This window comes from Lepisma saccharinum, chromosome 23 (assembly GCF_977018435.1).
Source record: "Lepisma saccharinum chromosome 23, izLepSacc3.1, whole genome shotgun sequence".
In the NCBI taxonomy this organism is placed as follows: Eukaryota; Metazoa; Arthropoda; class Insecta; order Zygentoma; family Lepismatidae; genus Lepisma; species Lepisma saccharinum.
Window position 1 is genome coordinate 39,420,111 of NC_139251.1, and position 14,695 is coordinate 39,434,805.

Consider the following 14,695-nt stretch of genomic DNA (forward strand, 5'->3'; position numbering starts at 1 on the left):
GGTCGGGACGGACCACTGACGTAAATGGATTTATATGAGAGTTTCTAAATTACATAAACTTTGCAAATAAAATTCTCCCCTATCCTTCGAAGCTTGCTTTCTATTGAGGTGGGGTAAAATTATAACAAATATTAAGGACTTAAAATCTGGAAAAAATAAAAGAAAAAATGGTTGTGTCGCTATTTGCTTACTTGGAATATTGGGCAAAAGTGTCACACTTTACTATTATTATTAACTAGGGATTGGACAGATTAATAGGTATACTATCAGTATTGGCCCATATAGGCATTAACTAGTGTATGAGTTTACCAGTAAAATGAATGATAATTTTACGAGGGTCACTATTTATATTTTGAGCCTAACAATGAAAAAACAGGAATTTGGCATTGAAAACTGCTTTATTGTTTTTCGAAGTATTCTCCTTAAGAGGGAGGTGGAGTTTGGCGAAGGTCGCCGTGAAAAGTGCTTAAATTTAACATGGGCTTTTTGCATTTTGTTGAATATAACGTTTTAGGACAAAAATTTGCCGGAAAACACGCAGTAGATGTGAACTTACTTTATGAAACTTTGAGGACATGACACATTTATGCAATTTCAGTTCGATAAATGTGCACAAATTCCATTATTTTTTTTCAATTTCCCATAAGGAAATACGTAAATAAGCACAGAATGGTTATAGGATTTGTGGGTAGCACCAACGAAAATGGCCATTATGATGCATACTAACGTAATGCTCAATCCTTCTATGACTAAGCTAGGGAGGGCTTTTCTTTCAAAAGTCACTTGCACAGCCCAAAATGATTGTTTAAAAATGTCATGTATTATCGACGGCGAAAGATACGGCCGCTTCAGCCGAATTTCATTCATGATAGTTCGCTACTTGGCCACTAGATGTCTCTGTTCGAAAATTGCCCCAGGGTGACGGGAGGGCTAGTTCGCGCGGGTGTTTTAATTTTCTGCACAGCAGGGTTCCGTCCCCTCGTCAGAAGGTCCCGTAGCTGTCACAGCTTGATTTATTGCCTCTTTCCCAGGCAAGAAACCAAGAAAGCAGGAAGGCCATGAGTTTGTGTATGTTTGAGTGTAGAGAAGCAGAGCATATTTACCGTGAATTGCAACCAGTGACACAGTAACTTTATCTCGACCCCTACCGCGAAGGACGTATTTAGGGGGTCCAGGTGTTCCAACCTCCCCCCGAAAGACTTACCAAGTACAAAAATTAAATAATGAAAATAATGAGATTATAAAATAACTTCAATTAAGTAATGAAAATAAGGTTGTTGTTTAATCGCAAATTCTTTATTTCCGCAAGAATATTGGAAAGCAATACGATTTTGAATGACAGTACCAAAGAAGATTTATGCAAGAATTATTACTACTTATAATAATATGCAAACAAAATATTACCAGGAATTTTACTTTCGTCAACTGGATCTAACATCATTTTTTCATACTCAATAAATATTATATTCTTTATCTATTTGACATTAATTTCCTTGCCAGAGCCGTTTCTATTTATTTACAAATTTTGCCGACCTTAACTACACGTAAGCTAGATAATGAATACGTGATGTTATACTGCACTGTTGTTATACCGCCTTCTTACCTATTCATGTAATAAAAATATATTAATTAATTTAATATAATTATACTTATTTTAATTTAACATTATTAATATTATTATTTTGAGACATTACGTTAGGACGCCCCTCCGAAATATATATCTAGATACGTGCCTCGTGTTCGATTTGAATAAAATGTAGAAAAAGCGGGGAGGGTGGTAGCGCTTCCTCTTTTTACATTTCGATAGTTTTACCTCACATGTAGTACTTTGTGCAGATAGGAAATACGTGTACACACACACACACACACACACACACACAATTGATGATTCGCAAAGGAACTTCGTTAAATTCCCATGCTTGTTCCGCTCACAAATCACATCCTCTCCAAATTACAATAGCCTACTATTGTTGTTGCTTACATATATGTGTGTGTGTGTGTGGTTCCTAGAACTTCACTACTTCCAATCATAAACTTGATGTGACTCTTACAGAATATTTGTTTTTGGAGTGGAAAGATCATGAAAAGGTCTACTGTTTCTTTGCAAATCTTCAATTAATGTAAAATTTAGTATAAAAACATAATTTTGGCAGACTTGCTAACTTGAGATTTAAAGATATTATTAATTTGAATTCTTCATTAACAATAACAAAAGCGACATAAAATGTAGAAGGACAAGATTCTTGGCTTGGTTGAGAATTACATTAGAGATGTACAGGTTAGGAAAGGGGAGGGAGAATTCCCTGTCTTCTTCCTCTTCAGCGCGAACCCTGCCTCCTACATTCTACATGTCCATTCAAAATGTCTTCTTAGTTTCGGATATATTTTGCCTCCCCTATAGCGTAATGGTAAAGATGAACCTCATAATGTCAAAAGGTCCCGAGTTTGGTACCTGGGGCTCCAGCTACGGGACGCGCGCAGGTTCGAGTCTCCTGGGAGAAGCGTAACAACTTTTCTCCTGATATTTCGGCCAGTCAAACTCGCGGCTCGCGGGCCGCATCAAGGCCCCAGCATACGTTAATGCGGCCCGCCTTGGCCCCACTTAACACTTCATGCTTGAAATTATCTATACATTTGTAGTTATCCCGTTTTCTCTTTTCTCGTGATACAAGACCAGACTCATCCAAACTTCAACACATTGACCAATTTTCCCTACACAGGTATACATTCCATTATAGAGTAGGTGTTGTGTCAACTAAGCAAGGTGATTGACAGGTTACTTCTGAAGTACGAAAATATCTTGCCAGCTGGGGGAGGGCAGCGTGCATACTTTCTGTCGCCTATGAGTCTGTTTCTTGATTTTCAAGGATTTACCTGGAAGAAAAGCCAGTTTCTGTAAAAGTTTCAGAGAACCATATCGCTGCCCAAACTTCGTGGGAGTAAGAAAAGGACTATAGAAGAGGAATGTAGATTTTTCAAGTGAAATGCTTACTTTTGTTGTGAAGTGAATACTGAAAAGCGTAGAACTTTTGTACCCTGATAAAATAAATCCATTCAGAAGTATTTCTTTATCACGAAATAAATTTGCCATAATCTGTGGCGGAGTGGTTAGCACAACCCGTTGCGACACCAGAGGTTGCGGGTTCAAATCCTGGCCTGAGCATGGGTTTTCTTTGTATGTGTCCCTTCATCAATTTCATCATATCATTACTCATCCTCATCGTCGCCATTAGGCAAACGTGGCAGAAAAGCAATGCTAATAAAAACATCAGAAATACAGTTGAGGAGAGGATTTATGACTTAGTCAATGAACAATTGAAAGCGAAATTTGTTCGTGTTGTTGCCTTTTCCCTCACAATATGCGAAATTACGCACGTCTGTGAGCTAGCTCGGTTAGCTCCCTTCATTCGTGGATGCGATTCTTATCTCGATATGACAGTAAAACTACTTGAATGATTCCTCCCCGTGACACAAGAGTTGATATTTTGAAGGAAGTGGAGGTCATTTTGCAAAGTTACAGTCTTCCGTTATATTAAAACTTTTTAATAAAGTTATAATTTGTCCTTCCCAACTTCTCAGGAATACTAGGAATGACAGGAATATTTGTCCACAGTAAAAATACTACGTGATGAAGTTGGAAACAGGTTTCAAGATTTCAGAGGGTGCGAAGGGCAATAATCTTATTCTGCTCTGCTCCCTTTTCTTTTGATGATGCGTGTGCAAGTCCTGACTTCGAATGGAACTTATTTAATTGCAGTGCAACTCGTATAGGTGGGCTATCCTTGATTTTTCTTATATCTCCCATAGCAGGATCCTCGAATAAGCTATTTTGCTGTAGAAATTTTATTAATTTTGGTTGCACTTGCCTTGGTGAAAAGTTGTTTTCCATAATGAAGATTAATGAAACAGCCGAATGATCAAGAATGACTGACAAAACATTTGTTGTCTGCATTAAGAGTTTCATGCTAACAAAAAACTTATTGCACACTTTTGAGAAGCTTGTTTAAAAAAACAGTGAAATCTGTGCGAAACGAAACTATAATTGCAAACAAACAGTTACAATTGTAACCAATTTATACTCGAAAGTAACATGTAAAATACTATAACCATGAAAAAAATATGGGGGGAGGTCTATATAATTTACATATCGATGCTGCAATAATAATCACTGGAATCCCCCCCTCCCTTCGGCCCCCTTGGGTCGAACCACTTAGTTCTGGATTTTAAGGTGTTGGGGTTCTAGATGTGTGGCCCGGATAGTTTTGACATTATCGTTATGCGGCCCTACTCACGAATTGAGTTTGACATTGCTGGTCTATAGGACCTGTTGAGGAGATATGTGTGTGTGTGTGTGTGTGTGTGTGTGTGTGTGTGTGTGTGTGTCATAGAACATCACTACTTCCAAACAAACTTGATGTGGCTCTTACAGAAACATCTGTTTTTGGAGTGGAACGATTACGAAAAGGTTTACACTGGCCTCCCCGATGGTGGAGTGGTAGTGTCGCCGCCTTGTAATCAAGGGGTTCAAGGTTCGATACCCGGTTGAGGCACATAGTGGTTCGGATTCAACTTTAAACTGGAGGTCCAGTCCCTCTTAGCCTTACTGTGCATAAAGTGGACCTAAAACACTAAATCAATCAACCAACAAAAAGGTTTACTGTTTCTTTGCAAATCTTCAATTAATGTAAAATTTAGTATAAAAACATAATTTTTGCTGACTTTCTAACTTGACAAATTATTACTTCGAATTCTTCATAACACGTATAGTGCTGACCTTGAAGATCATACTATCATTAGTTGGACTGAAATTTCACTTGGGAAGCAATCAATTAACATTGGGAAAAATCACAATAGGAGAAAGCAACTAATGTGATGCAGGAACTGGTATATATGTTTCCACAGGGGATTCCCATCACCACTGAGAGTTTGTCCCCACCCTAGGCCGATTAGCCGGCCCCGTGGCGGAGTATTTATCTCCTTTCGCTACGACGCCAGTGGTTCCGGGTTCGAATCCGGTCTGGGCATATGTGTCCTTCGTGAGCGTCTCTTCATCGATTACATCATATCATCATTAGCCAAGAGTGGCAGAAAGGCGAAGTAAAATAAACAAAATCAATCAATATTGGCCGATTAAAGCTGCTGTGAACTTCAACGATGAGAACTGTGCAAAGCAGTGGCGTATGCTGGTTCTAACGAGTAGGTAATCTCCGACCCTTGATCCTCAAACTCCAAAAGTTTCCGTGCAATTTATGTCAGGATCCATATTGGATTTAGGAATATTCTGTCGGAATGTTTATCTTATTGCTACGACCACAATCAATTAATTCTCGTTATTGCAGTTTAATATACGTGTAGAATTCAAATAATAAAAAAGACAGTATTATAAAGCTATAAAAAAACAACCTGTAAAATATAAAATGAAAGACGTGCACTAGTGAAATAAAAACCCGCAATATTAATTTAAGTGCAAAATTCAACTTACTCCAGGACCCGATTATTTGTGCTGTACCACATCCAAAGCATGCTGTTTGTCCAGTTGCACGTCAATACGTGTCTGTGCGAAAGATTGCAGCTTAACAAAGGAAGTTATGTGACTTTTGGATTTTTCATGTTTGGCACAAGCGTTGCAAAGATTACAGTATCCGCCACGTGTCCATACATTCTTTTCAGCCCCGAAAAGTAAGCACGGCCAACAAAAAAGCAAAGCTTATTAACACTTATACTTCCTGTCAACCATGGTGTTTTGTCATAATTTGCTTGCGAAAATGCCTCACATATTCCCGATTTTTGTCTTTCTGTGTAGAAATAAGTTCAAGCAATGACACTGGCCTACCTGTATTTACAATTTGCAACTTCTCCTGAAAAGATCTTGTTCCAAAAAGGTTTCACCAGAAAATCTTGTATCACATCCATTACCCTTTAACACAGCACTATCACGACAAACCCTAACACCTAAATAAATAATAAACACGAAGCACAGCACGAAGCCAACGACTACACGCATTCAGTTTCACGCGCCAAACTTCTGTTGTTGTGTTCCTGGCTCAGAATGAAATTCCCTATGAATGATAAAAAAATCACAGGTTTTCAAACTTCGAATCATTGCAGGCCAAAGCCAGAATTTTATTTAGGGATGGGGATCATCCCTTATTAGCAGCCGCCACATAAAGTTGAAACAATGGGGTTAGAAGTCCTGAAAATGAATCTCAGATTATTACAACGTATTATGCAAGGTGTTTAATCCTGCTAATGAAGTAAAATTAATTACCACTATACACTTTTTAAATTAGATATTTGTAGGATTTGGGGGAGGGGGATTTCAGCCCCCCCCCCGAGTCCTCCACCTGGCTACGTGCCTGATGTGTTTTTTTTTTTTGTTTTATGTTTAATTCGTTCATCTTCATCACTATTAATCTAAAGAAGCGGAATATAGGAACTTAAATTAACTAATATATATATAATTAATTAATTTATTTTTGATATCTTTCCCTTTCCCTTTAAAAAATATTCAGTTCCGTTAAAGAAGTATTATCGCTGCTTTTGAAGATGGTTGGTTGATTTGGTGTTTTAAGTCCACTTTATGCACAGTAAGGCTAATCGGGACTGGACCTACAGTTTAAAGTGGGATCCGAACCACTTGTGCCTCCACCAGGTATCGAACCCGGGACACCTTGATTACAAGGCGATGATGCTACCACTGCGCCATCGGGGAGGCCCCTGCTTTTGAAGATTAGAGAGGAGAAACAATCACTATTTTTCTAAATACAAGGATAGGGGGAGTCAGCAAATAGGTGCTTTAATTGTTTAAGCTTTGAATTTTATTTTAGTTTGCTTCATCTTCAATATTTAAGCTTTTTCCTTTTGATAAATTTATGTTCAAGTAACAGAAATCAGCAAGACAGAAGCAAATGTAAAGTGAAAATTAGCTTAGAATTGGTTTGCCCATGTTATTCAATTTTCCTGTTCTTCGCATTCTACCAGGTATGTTTTCCCTAGTTCAGCGGAGGGAACGGTAAAGGCTCTGAAGGTTGAGAGTGCGACCGGTGGACTCTCACAAGAAGGAGCTTACCCTGGGCACGGAATCACCGCGCCTGGAAAGCAGTTTTTCCTCCCTCACTTTCATCCCTCCTCGCCAAGGGTTGTAAGGGAAGCGGGAGGAATGACGTCAGGGTGAGATTCCCTAACGTCATTCCACCGGCTGGAGAAAGGTTCCCGGACATTCAGCGGCAAACGGTTGGAAGCATTCGCGCGCTGGAAGCAAAGAAATGTATGCATGGAAATTGGTTTGGAAGAATATTGCGAAGAAATGTGATGTGTATATATATATATATATTTAAAAAAAAAAAAAGAAATACAGCCGGGTCATCTGCGATTACCTAGATGACCCAGAGTATACGCCGCTGGTGCAAAGGGACTTAATTCAGATCATAACAAAGAAAACTACTTCATCAAAGTGTATGTTCAATATTATACTATTGTTTCCTGACATCTTTGTTACTACTGTACATTTTGTTACATTGTTTTGTCCGTCTTTCTCCTTTTTAGTTTTTCCATATGTTATTACGCATGTCCACGTTTCCCCTTTTTAAATTCCAGGTAGTTTCGCTCCTGCCCATCTCTAATAGGGACTCGATTCGTTAATAGTTGAAATAATAATTGTTACTAATTCTTGCCTTATTATTATCATTATTATTATATATCGATTTTGTATAAAAGAACACCCCCTTAAAAAAAATACTTTCTTTCAACTGATATTCTCTACCTCCTTCTTTCCTTCTTTACTCTCAATTGATAATTCTAACCTCAACAAGAAAATTCAACATAATTATAGTAGCCATTGTAATCAACCAAATTTATTCAATCAAAACTTCAGTGATGAAGGTTCTGTCTCGGGAGCCTGCCACTCTTCTCGCTCCATGCAAGAGTCAGCCAGCAAGCAGTGAAATGCGAATTGCTTTGCCAGTGGAGAAATTTTAGCCTCCGAAACCAGAATGAAAAGAAACAGGTGGGTGTCCTTTTCCTGGAAACCTCACTGCGGGAGTCACGCGGAGGGGAGGGGATGGTGAAGGGAGGAAGGTTCTCTTCCTAGTCCTCTGATATGTCGCTAGGTGTCTCTGTATCGCATCGAGCCAGGAAACTACTTTCATGCCAACCTCCAGGCCACTCTTAATGGTCAATACACTTTTGCTTTCATTCGAACAATTTGTCAAAGCAGTTTTTCCAATCTTCTTGAGACACCTCCATAATATGGTTTTTGAATGCATCAACGGCATCTTCCGCCGACGAAAATCGTTGTCCACGCAATTTATTCTAGATATTCGGGAACAAGAAGAAGTCATTGGGTGCCAAATCAGGACTGTACGGCGGATGACCCATCAATTCGATTTTTTGACTGTTCATAAAGTCGGTTGTTAGACGAGATATGTGACAGCTGGCATTGTCTTGATGAAGAATGATCCGATGGCGTTTGTTTGTTTTCCGTATTTGACCAAAAACCTCTGGCAAACAAATTGTTGTGTACCATTCAGAGTTGACCGTTCTACGTTCCTCTAAAGACACAGTTGCCACATGACCAGTTTTCCCGAAAAAACAGGCGACCATTTGTTTCGATGTGCTTCGAGCGCGAACAACTTTTGTTGGATTGGGTTCATCTTGAAACACACATACAGTCAACTGCTGTTTACGTTCTGGCTCATATGCATATATCCATGATTCATCACCTGTTACAATCTTATATACGTCTTTTGAAGCATCACGATTGTATTTATTGAGCATTTGTTTGCACCAATTGACGCGAGCGTCTTTTTGAGTTTTTGTCAAATTGTGTGGGATCCAACGAGAACATACCTTTCTCACAGCTAAATGATCATGTAATATTTTATATATGCTGGTGGAACTAATGCCTATGGTTGCCTCAATCTCACAGTAGGTCACATGACGATCTTGCAGTATTAGGTTTTGAACAGCATCAATGTTTTCTTGAACAACAACTGATTTTGGACGACCTTCGCGAATCTCGTCGGTGAGCGAATGGCGGCCACGATTAAATTCGTTATACCAGCGTTTCACAGTGGCAAAGGATGGGGCTTCATCGCCAAATGTGGAAGTAAGTTGATCGATGCACTCTTGTCTTGATAATCCACGTCGAAAATCGTAAAAAAATCATCGCACGAAAATGTTCACGAGTTAATTCCATTTTATTGTTGTCGCGCAATCTCCAAGGCAACATAAACAACACAAATGAAGCTATTGACAAAACATTTGAAGTACGTTATGGTCAATAATGCCAGACGATTCCGTGCAAACGTCAAATTGTGCCTAACTTCAATCAGTGTTGCCAAGGCTCAAAATATAAATAGTGACCCTCGCACCAATCCAGTAAATCTACACATATATTATAATTTAGTGCAAAATTCTGCCACTTTGTTAAAATCTTTCAAGCAAATGTCTAAATGTGTGGCTTCTTTATCAACATACATTTATTAAGGAGGTCAACAAAACATTCAGGTTCTTCGAGGTCCATTTGAAATTGTACGTCGGATAGGTAGAATGTCGGTTATCTCTATGAGTAAATTGTATATCAGTACTTTATCGTTATGAGTCAAAATTTCATACCGGTCCATCCCTGTGAAAAATATTATTGTTGCCACTATTACTTCATCAGTTTTATATTGATGAGCTGACCCACACACTTTGTAAAAAATTTTAAATGACTATGTAAATTAGTGGTGCACAATATTAAATATTTACTGCTACTCGTCAAAGACAAACATGAATTTACAGGTTCCAAACGTCAATATCATGCCAAATTGATATTAAAAGGTATGAACAACATGAACGGTTCATTCACTTTCTTATATTCTGGGTCAGTAATCTCTGGAGTAAGTGAGCAAAAACAAGTCTCTGCATAAATAGTGACTCAAGAGAGCTTAACCAATGAACGCATTACAGGAGAAGTGAGTGCATGAAGAGGAAAATACAGCTGCAGATCCAAGCCTTTAGCACAGAACGTACTGCTTCACTCCATCCACTCGCTTTCTTCCCTTCTCTAGTTAAAAAAAAAAAAAGGCCTTGCTGCACAGATTCTTGGGACAGAGGGTAGGTTTTATAAGTGTATGGTTCTGATGAGTTTTGCCTTCAAAACATAAGCTCTACATTAGAAATTAACTTTATAACATAAAGGCTCCTGGTTTGACTTGAATGTAACAATGGAGATGAATCATAGTTACATGAAATTGCATGAAATAGACATGCACACAACTTTCATTGCCCACACCAGGACTTTAACTTGGCGTTGTAAAAATGTGTCAATCATTCAAAGTTCTCAAGATAAGATAATATACAAGGCACGTCCAGAAAGTAAGTTCCGTTTGGTAATAAAATTAAATTGTGTACAGATACAGAAAAGTTATTTATTGCACAAAATTCTACAACTCTTAAACTACTTTTCCACATAACTGCCGAAATTTTGCAGGCATTTGTCATAGCGTGGCACAAGTTTTTGTATACCTTCTTCATAGAAATTTGCCGCCTGTGTCTTCAACCAGTTGGAAACAGTTTCTTTCAGCTCGTCGTCATTGTTGAAGTGTTGACCGCCAAGGAAAGACTTGAGATGTAGCGACTTTCATCTGTTCTTACATTTCAAGTCTTTCCTTGGCAGTCAACACTTCAACAACACTTCAACAATGACGACGAGCTGAAAGAAACTGTTTCCAACTGGTTGAAGACACAGGCGGCAAATTTCTATGAAGAAGGTATACAAAAACTTGTGCCACGCTATGACAAATGCCTGCAAAATTTCGGCAGTTATGTGGAAAAGTAGTTTAAGAGTTGTAGAATTTTGTGCAATAAATAACTTTTCTGTATCTGTACACAATTTAATTTTGTTACCAAACGGAACTTACTTTCTGGACGTGCCTTGTAATAAAATTATACAGTAAATTAACCAAAATTATCATGGCTTCATTTATAAGCTTGTACTTACCATCATTTATAATATTTAACAGACTGTTTAGTACATTGTGGTTGCTGTCACCCTTCATCCACTGCTCTCGTATTTCTCCATCAACATGGCTTAATTTCTTTAATATGCCTAAAGATAGTTGGATGAATGCAAATCTATATCTTTCATCATCAGTTTGTTTCATTTTCCATGAAAAGAAGGCCTGAAACAAAATATTACGAGTATGGGTGAATGACATACATGTAGTTCAAAATTATATTGATAGAGGTTTCTTTGAAAATTTTAGCAATTTTTAATTACTAAGGTAACTACTGTATCACACAGTTATCTCTGAAAAGTAGAGATGAACCTACATAAAATATTTACCAATGCTAAAACAAAATTTATATCAATACTCATGCAATATAAAATAGGATTTCTTTTTCATAAAGAACTTAAATCATTCCTAACTTCTTTAACACTGGAATGATGGCTACAGAAATTTTGAACACTTTTTTTTATGTTTCTTATTACTGATTTTTAACTGACTATTATGATTTAGCACACTGAACATTAACAACTGCTCCAATTGAGTTTCTGTTTTAAGTTCACAGATAGGCTAATCAGGACTGGACCTACAGTTTAAAGTGGGATCCGAACCATTATATGTCTCCACCAGATATCAAACACGGAATCCCTTGATTCCAAGGCTATGACGTTACCATTACATTATCGGGGAGACACCAACTGCTACAATAAATAGTATACATTAATGAAAGATTGGTCTATCATACTGAATATGGTACTACTAAAGATTAAAATTCAAACCTGGGGCACTTATTAAAAATTATTTTTTTATTATGTTGTTTATTACTGGTCTTTAAACTAATATACGCTATAATGACTTACACGATACTTACCTCCCGAAAACTGTTATCACTAATTAAATGTGAAATAAGTGGCTCAGCACCTATGGTTAGCTGCCGTTCAACAGCATTTACAATATCAGGAGACATCTCTTTCATCTGAAGCCAAGCTGGAGAATACCTAAATGAAAACACACAAAAAATATTCTACTGATACAATCAAAATGCTGTGTATAAAAACAATAGTAATACAGGGTGCCATAAAGTCTTTACCTGATTTCAAACATTTATTATATAAAAAGTATGCTCAGTAGATATATGTGTTTTTTTTGGAAATGACACCAAAACTGAAAAAGTTTTGACATGGTAGTCACAGACATGTTAAATTTTCGAAATATCCCCCAAACTCACAAGTTTGTTGTTTTACTCATAAACTTCAACATGTGTGTCATTTGTTGCATGGAGAATGTCTAAGCGATATTAAATTTCTCTTCATGTGTTAGACAACATCTTCTCAGTTGCCATGGGTAACACTTCTATTATCCTCACCTTTTATGTTTGAGCTGTACACAGTGTCCTTGGTGTAATAGCACAGAAAAAAGTCTCGGGGTGTAATATCGGGAGAACATGGAGGCCATGTCAGCCCATCCCTCCCAATTCAGCAGTTTGGAAACATGTTATTCAGTGTTAGACAGTAATTAAGGAGATGCTGTCTAACACATGGAGAGAAATTGAGTATCATTTAGACATTCTCCATGAAACAAATGGTACACATGCTGAAGTTTAGGAATAAAACAAACTTGTGAGTTTGGGAGATATTTCAAAAATGCAACATGTCTGTGACTTATATGACAAAACATTCGAGTTTTAGTACCATTTCCAAAAAAGCAAACGTCCCTCCCGAGCATACTTCTTGCATAATAAATGTTTGAAATCAGGGAAAGACTTTCTGCTGTATGTGCCAAGTATACAATAAAATAGTGCAAGTTATTTTTTATTACAAATCATATTAGCTTTGGAAAAGTAGAATTTACAATGAAATTCTACATTTTTACATACAAACACTTACTATGTTATATCGATACTTGTATATGTTGAGACTTCTTTACGCAATAATTCCCCTGATGATGGCTGTTCCCCACCTAGTGGTTGCATGACCTTGTCGCTGGTGGTGGGGCTTGCGTGCTCTAAAGATCCTCTAGGCTATACTGGCGGTAGCACAGCTACCGGTAGGGTCACCCATGCCAGACAGACTAGAGGGGAGGAGCCAGACAAAGAAGCAACCAATCGGTCAACGACTCTGACGACGGATGAAGATGCATAAACATCTCAACGGCGAAGGAGGCGGAAGAACCAAAAGTCCTCTGCCTTGAGGAAAGGGTGTTGACCCAAAGGCTAAGGGAGTAAACCCTGAAAGAAAATCCTGGTCCCCCAGGTTGGGGGTTGGGCGTGGGGCCAACACCCCCACCCTGGAAAAATTTATCTCGTTAAAAGTAATCAAAGAGCTATCCCCGGACGGAAACATTTGACGACGAACTGGCGAAAGAAAAGGACAATGATATATGGAACTTGGAATGTAAGGAGTTTAAATGGAAAAGAGGTAGAAATTGTCTCTGAAATGAAAAAGACAGGAATGAAATACTTGGCAGTAACGGAAACTAAGAAGAAAGGACAGGGATGTATAACATTAGAGGATGGATATATGCTAATATATAGTGGAGTACCAAGATCTGAGAGGGCAAGAGCAGGAGTAGGTTGTATCATTCACAAGGACAATATTAAAAACATAACCAACTGGACAGCTATTAACGAAAGAATTATGATAGTATCCATCAACGACGATAACCATGAAAGGAATTTAATAATAGTGTATGGACCTAACGAAGATGAAACAGTTGAGAAAAGAGAGACTTTTTATGAAGAACTCCAGAGTACCATAGATGATATCGCAATAGGAAATATCATCATTCTGGGAGATCTTAATGCAAGAGTAGGCAACAATCCAGAAGAGGCTGAGATGGTTATTGGCAAATACGGCGAAGAACACTGTTCAGACAATGGACAAAGACTGATAAATCTTTGTATTGCAAATGATCTTATAATTACAAATACAAAATTCGACCATAAAAAGATACACCTATATACAAGAGCTGAACCCTCTAAGAACGAAAGATCAATAATTGACTACATAATCATAAACAGAGACCAAATGAAATATGTAAGAGATGCAAGAGTTTGGAGAGGCCCGGAAATTGGCAGTGACCACTATCTTCTTATAATGAAATTAGTAACACAAGTTAAAGAAAAGAATCTTAAGACAAAGAAAAAGCATGTGTCAGAATCTCTCAAAAGTTATAAGTTGAAGGAGAAGAAATATCAGGATATCTATAAAGAGAAAGTCAAGGATAAAATAGAAAAGCTAGGGACAGGAAGGGATACAATAGATTTGGAAGAAAGTTGGATGAATTTCAAGAAAATAGTGCTAGATGCAACAAAGGAAGTATGTGGCACATACAGAATAGGAATAAAGAAGAAGAGAACCCCATGGTGGACAGAGGAAGTAAGAGAACAAGTGAAACAAAAGAAACAAGCATGGCATAAATATTTAACAACAAAAGACCAAGAAGACTACCAAAAATACAAATTGGAAAGACAACGTACTAAAGAAATGGTCATTCTTGCAAAGAAAGAAGCATGGGAAGAATTTGGTAAATTTATGGAAAATAATTATAAAGAAAACAAGAAACTGTTTTATAAAGTGTTAAAAAATATGAGGAAAGATAAAGAATGTCCACTGAAATTCATCAAAGATAAGAATGGGAAAATGTTAACAGAAGAAACAGAAATTATGAATCGGTGGAAGGAATATTTTATGGAATTGTTAGAA

The 14,695-nt window shown here is 37.6% G+C and overlaps 1 protein-coding gene across 3 annotated transcripts in view; it reads right to left on the minus strand.

Moving 5' to 3' along the window:
* The window catches only part of LOC146005539 (FIGNL1-interacting regulator of recombination and mitosis-like), a 61,915-nt gene that overhangs the window by 17,646 nt on the left and 29,574 nt on the right, over positions 1-14,695 (minus strand). For all 3 annotated transcript variants that reach the window (XM_083144793.1, XM_083144794.1, XM_083144795.1), the window contains exons 9-10: positions 11,863-11,989; positions 10,985-11,165 (exon numbers count right to left, since the gene is read on the minus strand). In XM_083144793.1, the coding sequence (XP_083000919.1) occupies positions 10,985-11,165; positions 11,863-11,989 (308 nt within the window). The remainder of the gene's footprint in view (positions 1-10,984; positions 11,166-11,862; positions 11,990-14,695) is intronic.